This window comes from Haliotis rubra, unplaced genomic scaffold (genome assembly GCF_003918875.1).
Source record: "Haliotis rubra isolate DU_JTF1 unplaced genomic scaffold, ASM391887v1 Scf2, whole genome shotgun sequence".
In the NCBI taxonomy this organism is placed as follows: Eukaryota; Metazoa; Mollusca; class Gastropoda; order Lepetellida; family Haliotidae; genus Haliotis; species Haliotis rubra.
The window spans coordinates 699,120-712,522 of record NW_025766002.1 but is presented as its reverse complement, the minus strand read 5'-3'; the positions used below and the strand labels follow the sequence as shown (position 1 = coordinate 712,522).

The window sequence follows — 13,403 nt, the reverse complement described above, 5'->3', positions numbered from 1 at the left end:
AGCACCTGTCAGCCCTTACTGAAACTACTACCATGGCTCAAATTAGGCCAAGGCTTACTAGCCTCCTGCTCTTGGGATAAGCAATTTACAGAATCTCTATACACAGCTCCATGGTCATCAGCCCTTACTGTTTGGTGGCAACATAGACAAGGTCTCCAAAGAAGTATCTAAAGGACTTCGAGAGAGGTACTTATGATCAGATCCATGGATACCTTAGCGAGCGTCATTAAACAGTCAACACAGAGATACTTCGGGCAAGTCTTAGTTTTCGGGCTACAGAAAGCCGCAGGAACACGAAATTAGCTGCAGCTAAAGATCCCAAGGATTCTTTTCGTTGCCCATACAACAAATTTAGGGGAGGATCAGCTAGAGGCAGATCATCCAGAGGTGCCCGTGGATTTAGACGATGAAATTCAGGTTCGGAACGACTGGAGTCTTCCACCCCCAGCCGTTCCAGTACAACCGTCTCAAGTGGGTGGACGCCTTCAGCTACACTGGGAAAACTGGGGAATACTACAAGATCCATATGTATCCAACATCCTACAGCACGGATATCTAATACAACTCAAGGCCAAGCCTCCGTTAACAGTCAACCCCAGTCAACAGGCCTTAGAAGTTCTGGATCAAAGAAACATCGTACCAGGTTTCTACTCCCCAGTTTTCCTAGTGCCGAAGAAAAATTCCAAGGAGAAGTTTCGTCTCATATACAACATGAGCATCTTCAAAAGAGAATATCTATGCAAATCACCAATGTTTCGCATGATACACTTACCGCAACTTCGGCATTTAATTCGTCCCAAAGATTACATGGCCAGCATAGATTTGCAAGACGCATATTTACACATTCCGATTCATCCCAACTCAAGGAAATATCTAAGATTTATCCAAGACAGGAAACATTATCAATGGTAGGTTCTTCCCTTCGGAATCACATCGGCCCCTTGGGTATTCACAAGAGTGACCAAGCCTATTGTCTCATACCTACATCGTCAAGGACTTCACAGCGCTTTTTACCTAGACGACGGTATACAAGTGGATCCAGATCCACAGCATCTCAGACTACAGCTGAACTTTATAATCAAGCTACTAACACAATTAGGATGGTTAGTAAATCTACTCAAGTCGGACCTAGAACCAACGCAGGATCTGCAATTTCTAGGTATACGATTTCTAACAGCTCAGAATCGTATTGTAGTCCCGGAGGACAGATGGATCAAGATCCAACAACTTATTCCTCAAGCCCTACTCTCTCCGTTACCACTCACGACAGTGTGGCAGAGCCTATTGGGACTACTCACATCAGCTCAAGACTTGACAGTCAGAGGCAGGCTTCAATTCGTCCGTTACAAGTCCTCATCAATGCTCATCTCGAGGACCCTCTACCATTCAGTCTACCAGATTATGTCAAACCACATCTACTCTGGTGGACCAAGAGATTGAATGTTTGCGCAGGCGTCTCCTTAGTAGAGCCGGAATCGAAAACACATCTCTACGTAGACACGTCACTACAAGGTTGGGGAGCCCACCTTGTTGGCAGGACAGCGTCAGGCCTATGGAGCAATCAAGAGAGCAAATGTCACATAAATCTGCTAGAGATGCAAGCAGCCATAAACGCCCATAAGTCACTGGAGCAACCTACTACAGAACGCTCAGTTGATGGTTCACACAGACAATTCAACAGTGGCATTTTATGTGAACAAACAAGGTTCAACAAGGTCACAGAACCTACTGGCTCGATGTTTCAGACTGTTCGATTTAATCGACAATCTAAACATACACGTCAGAGCTTGTATCATTCCAAGAGCAAAGAATGTATTAGCAGACGCTGTCTCTTGGCCACACCAACCGTCGCCGACAGAATGGATGCTCCACACAGAGATATTAAATCAAATAATCATGGAAATAGGATCTCCACTGATAGACCTATTCGCCACTCGATTCAACAAGCAACTGACAACTAGCATGGGCAACGGACGCACTAAGCATATCGTGGGAGAGACTCAACGCGTACGCTTTCCCGCCTCCAGCGTTGATCCCACAAGTCTTACAGAAAATCAGTCAAACGCAGAGCCTCCATCTCATTTTGGTCGAGCCCTACTCGCCAGCGAGAACTTGGTTTCCAGATCTCATTCAAGTAATGGGAAAACCAATTCTTCAACTCCCACAACGCGCCAATCTATTGATACATCCGCACACCAAACAAGTGCACGAAACACCAGAAGCATTCCAACTTCACGTATGGATTGTATCAAGGCATGTCTGAATAAGAAAGGTTATTCTGCCAGAGCAGCTAAAGCGGTCAAAGCTTTGCACTACGTGAACTCAACTTCGTAACTTATCACGATGACAAATGGCACAGTTTTGTCAATTACGCTGCTAAGAAAGGATTTACAGCCAGATATGCTACACATCCTCAAGTGGCAGATTTCTTATGTTATCTACTGCAAACTAAGAATCTAAAAGGCTCAACCTTGTCCACTTATCTTGCAGCTATAAGTTCTGTCATAACTATGCGAACGGGCGTCAAGTTAACAAACACCAGAGTTACTCGCTTTGTTACGAGCGTTCCGATTGGAGGATCAGAAACGGAAGTTTCATGCTCCAGCCTGGGATCTAAATATAGTGCTCCAACACCTCACTAGTGAGGCTTATAAACCATTGCTATCTACATCGTTTGAATCACTGACCCACAAAACCTTATTCCTGTTAGCACTAGCTACGGCCGCCAGGATGTCAGAGATTCACGCATTTGATTACGAGAGAACACGCTTTGATGATATTCATAACATCGCTAGCACTAGCTACGGCCGCCAGGATGTCAGAGATTCACGCATTGGATTACGAGAGAACACGCTTTGATGATATTCATAACATCGCTCATCTGGGACTTCGCTGGGATTTTAAAATGAAAAACCAACTGCCAGGTCAACCAGACAGATTATTCCACGTCCCAGCTCTCTCATCCATACTTGGACCGCATGATACGATGGATCTATCACTATGCCCAGTGAGAGCACTGAAAATATATCTCCAACGATCCAAACAGAGCAGAGGGAAATTCAAGAGATTATTTATCCCTATATCTACAGCTACGCAGACGGAAGTCTCAATGCATTCTACTATCTCTATCTGGATCAGAACTGTCATACTACGTGCCTACAAGGCTGCAGGACTCGACCCTCCAAGAGCTTCTAATCCTCACGAGTTAGAGCTTAGCCTCAACTCTCAGCTCTACATGGGAATTGCTCATTGAATACCATAATGGAGGGATGTTACTGGAGATCCGATATGGTGTTTGCCAACCACTATCTGAGAGATATCACCACCGAGGACGTCTCAGGTATCCACCATTTCGGTCCCATGGTCCTCGCTCAACAGTTGACAGTTCCACGGAGAAGATAAGTCTATCTTACAGATTTTATACTTATCTGATAACAAAGTACTAATAGCTACATGCTATCTATAAATTTTGCTTAAGTTTAATTTATTGTCTTAAGCTCAGTACTATGGTTTTTTATATCATACTATATATAAGCTTACAACTCCTAGGAGTTTTGCTATTATATATATGTTCAGCGTAAGTTTCATCAATCCTTAAGCTCAGTCATATGGTCATATGCATAAGTGTATTAGCTAACAAACTCTAAGGAGTTGGTTACTATTATACAGCTTAAGTTATAATTATATCTTAAGCACAGTACTATACTATTATAGCTTAAATATATGCATATCTTAAGCTTAATACTTTGGTTCATTTATAAAAGTATCCACTATAAACTCACAGAAGTTTATACTATCACATTAATAGCTTCAGCTTACATTAATGTTGTATATATTTTTATCATATTCAATAAATTGTAATAACCTTTATATGGCAGCTGATAAGTTAAGCAGCAGGAATTCATCAGTTCAGTGCCTTTATGAAGTTCCCATAGGGTTATTACAATCATCGCAGTTCAAATCACTAATTATTAAAATCCAAAGTATATATATTCCCACCTCCTTTTCGGTCGGATTCTACAAGCAATAAGCATGAGTCAGGATAAGGAAAAATATGAAATTTTTAGAGTAAAATTAATATTTTATACTTATCCTGACTCATGAAGTAAGCCCTCCCGTCCTCCCCACTTAACACTTTGGATTTCTTCGGAAAAATAAAGTGTCGGGCTCGAAACAAAAGGAGAGAGTGAGGCACATGGGTTGAGGTGGCGCCCTCGTTCCCGCGCTTGTGGAAGGGAGGTAACTCGTGGTGAGTACTAATTAGTACTAAGAAGAAGACAAGCAATAAGCATGAGTCAGGATAAGTATAAAATATTAATTTTACTCTAAAAATTTCATGCTTAGTTTACCAATGAAATGCCACAGAATTACTTTCAATATATTTTATGGCTGTAACATTCAGTTGATTGTTGTGTACAACCTCAACTTTTACACATAATAGTCTTGCCTAGTGATGTTTAAATGAAAATTTGACGTCTTCACTGACAAAATCGTTTTCTCTTGTTCGTTCTGGGTACAATATGTGAAGCCCATTTCTGGTGTCCCCCGCCGTGATATAGCTGGAATATTGGTAAAAGCGGCGTAAAACTAAACTCACTCACTCACTCACTCTTGTTCGTTCACGCGAAACGATACAATTTCGTTTTCATACTGTCACCAGAAAAAAGTTTGAAGAAAGTGTTACTTGTAGATAATCTGACCCCCTTTTATAGACCGCACTTTTTGGTCTTCAAAATTCGGCTTATCTATGGTAATTTACGGTACCCTCTTTGTATATATATGCATGCATTAACTGTTACAGTGCCACCCTGAATGACCTTTTCATCAACATCCTGCTGAACATCCTGACCGAGGCAGCCTACCCTGCCGTCCTGGCCGGATATGAGTAGGTCACCATGCTCCTCCTGATACCGGACATTGAACATTCCACAGGGTGACCCTCACTAACATGTGTACAAAACAAATGGTCTCCTAAACATCAGTTGTGGGGAAACAAAAACAAAGGAATATGCTACTTAGAATGTTTCTGGGAATAATATTCCATGAGTTACTTACCCTCTCAAATTGATTGACTTTGGTTTTATGTTCTTTTCTTAGTCTTGATGTAAAAAGGGGTGGTGGGGTGGCCTAGTGGGTAAAGTGTTTGTCATCACGGTAACGTTTGATTCCCCACATGGGTACAATGTGTGAAGCATTTCTGGTGTCCCCCACCTTGATATTGCTGGAATATTGCTAAAAGTGGCATAACACTAATGTCACTCATTCACTCGTGATGGAAAGAGGATTTTTTCAAATATTGTATTAGATCACATTTGTGATTTTTTGTTTGTTTATCAGATCTATAAAGAGGATTTATTCAAATATTGTATTAGATCACATTTGTGATTTTTTATTTGTTTATCAGATGTATAAAATCAGTAATTACAAAACTGTGTTGTGTTGAGCAGAGTGCTGCTGATTATAGTCATGACATGCTTGTGTGTTGCAGGTACTGGGTGGAGGGGTTTCCTACCGGCATCGTCATCAGCATGGAGGGATTTAGTCACAAGATGCCTGTAAGTTGTAGTTTTCAGGATATGCACTAAATTACATTACATTTAAGTCATTAGGTAAAAAAATGGTTTACCCCATTCATGACGCTGTGCACACAATGTGCAAAGTGTGCATGTTGGTTTTATGTTTATACCTCTGTAAAAACGAAAAATAAGATGAATTCAGTCCTTATTTATATCTTTCTCAGCAGTAATAACTTCACGGACTACTTAATTAATAATTAACACATAACATATAGACAATGATACAAAAAAAATGCTGCAAGACAATGATGCAGCACAAACCCCTCCCACTCTATGTTCAACCAATCTGCAAACAGTAGTCAACTAATGGGCATGGCATATCTGCTGTAGGTTTATGGGACATTAATGCAAGAAAATGTTGTTTGGTTTGCCATCCAAATGCCACAAAAACACTTGCAGTATATTTATTGATGAAATTCCTTTGTTTCTGGACGTTGACATTGAGTCAGATACTCTGCTACTGTTGCAGCTGTTGTTCCGGTGTATGGTCGACCATATCGCTGACTTCGTGTGTAGCCCAGAGTTGTTTGAAGCCATCAAGACACAGTTACAGAAGGCATTCTACAATGAGATGATCAAACCTTTTGAATTGGCAAGGTTTGTCACTGAACCTGATTACAACAATATAGATGGGTTAGATAAGTGATATTATGATCAAACATTTTGAATGGGCAAATTGAGTGAGTGAGTGAGTTTAGTTTTACGTCACACTCAGCTATATTCCAGCTATATGGCGGAGGTCTGTAAATAATTGAGTCTGGATCAGACAGTCCAGTGATCAACAGCATGAGCATCAATCTGCGCAGTTGGGATCCTATGAGATGTGTCAACCAAGTCAGCAAGCCTGACCATCCGATCCTGTTAGTCGCCTATTACGACAAGCATGGGTTAATGAAGATCAATATTCTGACCATGACCTTCACAGGTGGGAAAATTGAACCTGCATAATACTGAAAACAGCTTTACCCCATTTGGGGATCAAATAGGTCCCTAGCAACATGCACTGGTTGTAAGGTTAGGAGGCGACATGTTTGCTTGTGACCATACCCCAATGGCATGGATATATACTCATGATATTGATCACTGGATTTTGTAGTCCTGATTTGATTATTTACTGCCTGGTCCAGTATATCTGGAATATTACCAACACTGGAGGTTTTTAAGTTATAGATGTTATGCCTGATCTCTCTTGTATATCTGTCACTGTTTTATATTTCTGCATTGGTAATTAAAGATTTTATCCAGACATGATTTTATAGCTTTGATAGACAAACATCTCACAAGTTGATGAAATCGGAATGTACCCTACTTCATGTGTTGATTTCATGTCAGCACAAGCCATTGATGTATTTCAGAATGTTGCGGTTCGCCATGTTAGATCCAAGTACCCAGGCACTACCCGACCGGTACCGTCTGATTTCAGACCTGACTCTCCCCCAGCTCACAGCCTTCCTCAGCAAATTCAAGAGTCAACTTTTCATTGAAGGATTTGTTATAGGGAATTTCCGACCTGAGGTATGTGTGTTTGTTTATTCTCTCAATCCATTTTAACTTATCAAAATATGAACTTCTACTAACAGGTTTTGATTTTATCTTTTAATTTCCTCTGAATGAGTAAAAATATGTTGACATGTTGATTACCCATAAATAAACTGGCTTGGAAATGTTAGATTTAGGGATGTTGTCCAAGAAAGATTTAGCAAAGGCACTGTTCCATGCATTCTCTTCCCACAGAGGTTACTTGTCAGGATTACCGAGCCTCTGTTCTAATACGGCCCTTTCATGGTGTGATTTTTGGTTGCAATCCAGGATTTAGTAGTGCAATCAGTGACATTTCAAAAGTGATCCTTCACAAGGCCTCGGTAATTTCCGTATGCTTCAGAAAAACTAGAACCTCTTCTCCTGCGCGATGCGCATCCGTTTCTTATAGACAGAACTCAGTCATGTAATGGCCTCGTTAAGGTAGCCATTATATGTCATGTGTGTCACATCAACACAAGTCCCCAGCAGAGGAGGGATATTTGTGGCCCCACCTTTGCTTGTATTAGAGAAGTTGGATCTAAGTCGATGTAACACATGTTCTGATTGGATAAAAAGAATGCAGATAATTCGTGTTGCGATGTTTTGCCGCTAGGGATTTTCCAAGAACCGGGAAATATGGCCATATTAGAACAGAGGTTCGTAGGAAGATATGACAAGTAACCTCTGTTGGAAGAGAATGTGTTCCATGAAGCACGCTGTAACTACCATAGGCTTATATTAAGAATAGGAATTTTGGCATAAAACAGGTCCCATGTAATTAATGGCAACACATGGTACAGATGTCAGTGTCCGGTCTTGAATCAACATGAGAATACCATTAGACATATTAAACTGTTGGATTAGGGTATTAAATCGATTTATTGAATGCTGTGTCATTTCACAACCTTAATTGTTACACACTGCTCTATGAAATAAACAGTGACAAATGTTAACCTTTTATCCTATCCTAACCAGTCAAAGTTCATATACTAATTTAACAAGAAACCATCAAATGTACGACCACTCGTCTACTACATTCTATCATTGATGACATGCTGTTGAAAACCCCTCGAAATGTCTACTCCACAGGTTATATGATGTGAAATATCTGCAAAGCAACAATTGTTCATATTTCAGAAACACATTCATGCACTTTCATTTCTACAGTGCTCCAGAACATTTCTAGACTTTGAATCCATATCTATTTCTGTGTCTTTGTTTTCCACCATCTGTGCAGGAGGTGACTGAGATGGCGGACTACATTCAGAAGAGACTCTGCTCACAGCCACTTCCGACAGAGCGTATACCCAAGGTATAGCTTACACTTGGACTGGCTTAGAGAAACAGATGACTGTGAAGGGAGGGTCAAAGAAAATTAAACTGTATAGTTATTGCTCAAACTTTCTTTCATTTTAAACAAAAATTAATTGGATCTATTGCTTAAAGGTGAGGAATCATAAAAAAACATGACAAGCATTGTGGTTTTGTCTGCAGGAAATGAATTGATATTTATGTACAGTACTTCTCCTGTAATCAGTGACTGGTCCCTTATTTGAAGTTAGTGGTGGTGGATCCTGCCGGGTATGTGTTTAGACATAGCTAACTGTTACATTTGGATGCTTCAGAAACTGTTGCTACAGTTACCTACTGGCCAGCTGACCTGCCGGGTGGAGAGCGTCAACAGGGACGACTGTAACTCCTGCATCACCGACTACTACCAGTCTGAACCAGGCAACCTTAGGAAGTCTTGTATCAATGAACTACTGCTGGTTCGTGCTAACGTTGAATCATAACCCCCTTTCTTAATTAATTTATTGTTAGCATGTATTCATCTTTAACTTCAGATTAAAAATAGGATACTCAAACTTAAAACACTATTTACAATCATGTCTAATTCCAAGGCTCAATAGGAACCCACAGTTTAAGTTGATATTTTTTTCTGATGAACCTGATTGTGTAGCATCTTACACCAGTGAGTTCTTGTTGATTATTATCGATTATGTACAGGCTGTCATGACTGGATGCTGTAGGAGTGAGTAAGTTTAGTTTTACTCTGATTTTAGCAATATTCCAGCAATATCATGGCAGGGGACACCAGAAATGGGCTTCACACATTGTACCCATGTCTGAAATCCAATCCTGGTCTCTGGCGTTACGAGCGAACACTTTAACCACTAGGTTACCATACCGCCTAGATGCTGGATGACGAGAGTGTTTAACCAATCATAACCATTCTTGTTTTGTTCATTTTCTTGGTTTTGGGTGATTTCAGACACGGATGAAAGAACCCTGTTTTGACTTTCTACGAACCAAACACCAGCTGGGCTATAGTGTCTTCTGCTACTCCATGGTGACCAATGGCATTCTGGGATTGTCTGTTACTGTGGAGAGCCAGTCAAGCAAACACAGGTGACTGAGACAGTGTGATTGACCAGCTGGAGGATATTTATCTTTAGAAGTGTTATTTCTATATCATGGAGGTCTAAAATGATTAGTGTTGCAAATATTTATTGCATATACAAATTACATGTGATAGCAAGTGATTAACTACTGTTGTTCTTAGAGATGCTATCGATACATTGGGGAATGTTAGCTCAGTTGTTGAAAGGCTGGAAATTACTGTGTAATGATTCATGTCATGGTTGCATCAGGATCTACTTGTTATGGATTCGTAGATTTCTACTGACCCTGATGCTTGTGTTTCACCAAAGTGAGTGAGTGAGTTGGGTTTTACGCCGCTTTTAGCAATATTCCAGCAATATCACGGGGGGGACACCATAAATGGGCTTCACACATTGTGCCCATGTGGGGATTCGAACCCGGATCGTCAGCGTGACGAGCCAACGCTTTTAACCACTAGGCTACCCCACCGCCCCTTTCACCAAAGAGGTAGACATCTTTAACTAACTATGAGTTTTCTCACACATGAAGCTGAAGTGCAGTCATGTACCTGAAATTCTGTTTGTATGGCATCCCCACTCACTCATTTTCTGTGTGATACATTTATCATGTTGATATCACAGCTATAGTCCGGCATCTCATAGATTCACAGGTTGGAGAGAAATATTTAGCGATATTTAGAGCCTCAGTATTTACATCAGCTATTTCTGTATTTATTGCAGCATGAATGATGTGCAGAAGCTGATGGCAGACTTTCTTGGGGAATTCCGAGGAATTCTTCATGCAATGACTGAGGAAGAGTTCGACAGCTTGGTGAGACCTTCCAACTTGACTATATAAATATATTTAAGCTATTCAACTACACAAGATGGCACATAAAGGAAGAAATGGCACATTTTAGACATTCCAGCAAGGGGCCCAGTTGTACAAGGCACCACCTTTGTTATTTACTTGAGAGATGCTGAATGGTATTATCTGGGTTTGAATCACTCAGTCACCCTAATTATGAGCCTTCAGTTGTCAGCACCATTACATACACTTGTGGGTTTCACAAAACATCCCTGACCTGCATCCCTTCAAACTTTCCTCCTACATCAGGGTTCCAGTTCTCTAATTCACTCTGTGGAGTTCTGTCCCTTGGGGATGCCAGGAACTTGGGTTGTGGGCTCACTTCCTGGTTTGCCCTGTTTATGTTTCAAGGTGTGTCAGCAGCATACCTGTGATCATAGATTTCTCAACAGTGCTAAATGTCTGATACCTACATCACTTCAGGCTTTCCTCCAACATCAACCTGACATTATTATAATACTGTTCAAAGCAGTGATGAACACAACTCACTCTACCTGTGAAGGTCCGGGTTAGAATGACCTTCAGTAACCCATGCTTGTCGTAAGAGGCGACTAACAGGATCGAGTGGTCAGGCTCACTGGCTTGGTTGACACATGTCATCGATTCCCAATTCTGCAGATCGATGCTCATGCTGTTGATCACTGGATTGTCTGGTTCAGACTCAATTATTACAGACCGCTGCCATATAGCTGTAACATTTCTGAGTGCGGCGTAAAACTACACTCACTCACTCACCCAACTCACTCACTCACACACACACAGACTCCCTGGTCAAGGTAACATTCCATGACAGATTCCCACAGTATGTTGATTTCCTTCTTACACTTGTTATTAGTAACAACTTTCATCTGTCATGTTGCATTGTAAACCTAAAGGAAATAACACGGAATTTGAAATTATATGAACAAAATGGAGTTTGACATAGGATAGCTGGAGAACCAATGTAAAACAATATGTGTCTGTTAGGTTGATTCCTTGATCACAAACAAGACAATTGAGGACACGCATCTTGGGGAGGAGGCGACTCGACTCTGGAGGGAGATCCACGACAAGTCCTACGTGTTTGATGTGCTGGAGAAGGAGGTGGGTCTATCAATGTAGACAGCATGGTCTGTAACTGTCCAAATAGTGGTACATGGATTTTTGTTCCTGGTTATCTCCCCTTGGAAATGTGTTAAAGTAAGCCACAGACAGTATCTTGAATGAATGTGTGCAAAACAATTGCCTGAAAATATTTTTCTCATTTATGGGTAGCTCCCTTTTATCTGAAAACAATTTGGTAAATTTACTTTCTCAGAACGCTTTGTTTTATGAATAGAAACATAGGTTTTCGATGTATGTTCCACACATTTCATAATATTGCCTTCTCTTAAGATGGACATTACATGAAGCGTAACATATGTTATATTTGGGATTACACTTTCTTAGTCAAGTACAAATATTAGTACTTTTGGGGTTGAGTCCCATATGGGATTCGAACCCACACCCTCAGAATCAGGCACCTACTCGCCAGCACACAAAGTCAGCCGCCTAACCCGCTCAGCCACCACGACTTCCACAAACATGGAAATCGGACAACTGGTAGTCTGGACTGCGGACTTTGTGTACCCCTCTGATAACTGTACATTGGCACGGCTCCCACAGCCGAAAGCTATGATTACACAATGCCATATAGAAAGTGGTCAAATGTAACATATGTTATATTTGGGATCAATATCTTGTAGAGAAATTATTGAGAGTTTTGAGATGTACCGATATGTTCACAGATTGCGATACTGCAGACTGTGACACAAGATGAACTCAAGGAGTGGTATAACCAGTACATAGATGCCAGACAGAGGAAACTCAGCTTGCAGGTAGGTCAGCCGCTTCTCGCTCTGAGTAACATTCACAAGAGAAGGTGCTAAGAGTATGCAAACAAACCAAATGGTAATAAATAGATAATCTAGAAGTGGAAGACTCCCATGGAACTAGCTACTAGTGTATATACAACATGGATCCCTTCAGCTTGACTTGCATGGGTCAGCACCAATCCCCAGTGGTGACATGTCTGAAATTGGTTTGGCTACTTGTTCAGACCTAAAAACACAGATTCACAGTTTGTGAAATCAGCCACTAGTTCTAAGCCTGAGTCTAGTGACATTATGTTCAGTCTAGTAAGTTCAGCTATTAAAATCCATACAGTAACACTAAAATGTACTTAGAATGATTCAAAGAGCCAAATTCTGGGTGATAGACTCCAAACTTATTGTCACAGACTGCTTCAGAACAGAATACGACAAATCATTACATTTGCTACAAAATATTACAAAGTTGCTGATACAGCTGAAACCACTATTCATCTCATACTATTCCAGGTTGAAGGGAAGACAGACAGCAATGATGTACCCACAGAAAACAAGGGCGGGGAAGGTGAACCAGATGTGCCTGAGAAGGAAGCACAAGCTCTGGTGTTCCTGCAGCCAGAGGTTAATGGGGCCACCTTCATCACAGACATACCTCACTTGAAGCAAGGACTTGCTCAGTTCCCATACACAACAATCTCATTGTGACAGAACCAGTCGTTTAGGCAGTTTTAAAGCATCTGTGATCCTATTTTACTTTTAATGTCAACAATGAGGGACTTTTCTGTTATGAAGAGCTCAAGGTTTATTTATGTCTTGATATGCAACTGAACAACTGCATTGTCATACATGATCGTTAAATTTCATGATGAAATGAAAAAGATGTGTGCTAGTACGCAGTGCTTCTGTATCACCCATTTGTTGATATTTACATTTGTTGGAGCTGTCCCAGAGTCCAATTGCCCTCAATTGTAGTTATTCTTGGTGGCCTATGCGTCGAAATGGCTAGAAAAGTGCTAAAAGTGGTTCAAAACCTACTTGCTCACCATTTTCACTGTATGAGTTGCATCTGGTGTTGGTTTCCTTCCAACATTCCTTCTGAAGGTGATGAAGCAGTGATACCATGCATGGATCACTGTGAGGTGTTGGAAAGTCTCATAAATTTACCCATCCCCTGTTAGCCAGTATGTTTTATCTTCATTCAGATAAATAC

The 13,403-nt window shown here is 40.8% G+C and overlaps 1 protein-coding gene across 5 annotated transcripts in view; it reads left to right on the top strand.

Moving 5' to 3' along the window:
• Positions 1–13,403, top strand: part of LOC124275297 (nardilysin-like) — a 64,675-nt gene extending 51,272 nt beyond the window's left edge. For all 5 annotated transcript variants that reach the window (XM_046710783.1, XM_046710784.1, XM_046710781.1 and 2 more), the window contains 11 exons: positions 4,802–4,885; positions 5,489–5,555; positions 6,046–6,173; positions 6,932–7,091; positions 8,335–8,409; positions 8,723–8,866; positions 9,370–9,506; positions 10,220–10,310; positions 11,313–11,429; positions 12,113–12,202; positions 12,704–13,403. In XM_046710783.1, coding sequence (XP_046566739.1) covers positions 4,802–4,885; positions 5,489–5,555; positions 6,046–6,173; positions 6,932–7,091; positions 8,335–8,409; positions 8,723–8,866; positions 9,370–9,506; positions 10,220–10,310; positions 11,313–11,429; positions 12,113–12,202; positions 12,704–12,898 — 1,288 coding nt within the window. In that variant the 3' untranslated portion in view covers positions 12,899–13,403. The remainder of the gene's footprint in view (positions 1–4,801; positions 4,886–5,488; positions 5,556–6,045; positions 6,174–6,931; positions 7,092–8,334; positions 8,410–8,722; positions 8,867–9,369; positions 9,507–10,219; positions 10,311–11,312; positions 11,430–12,112; positions 12,203–12,703) is intronic.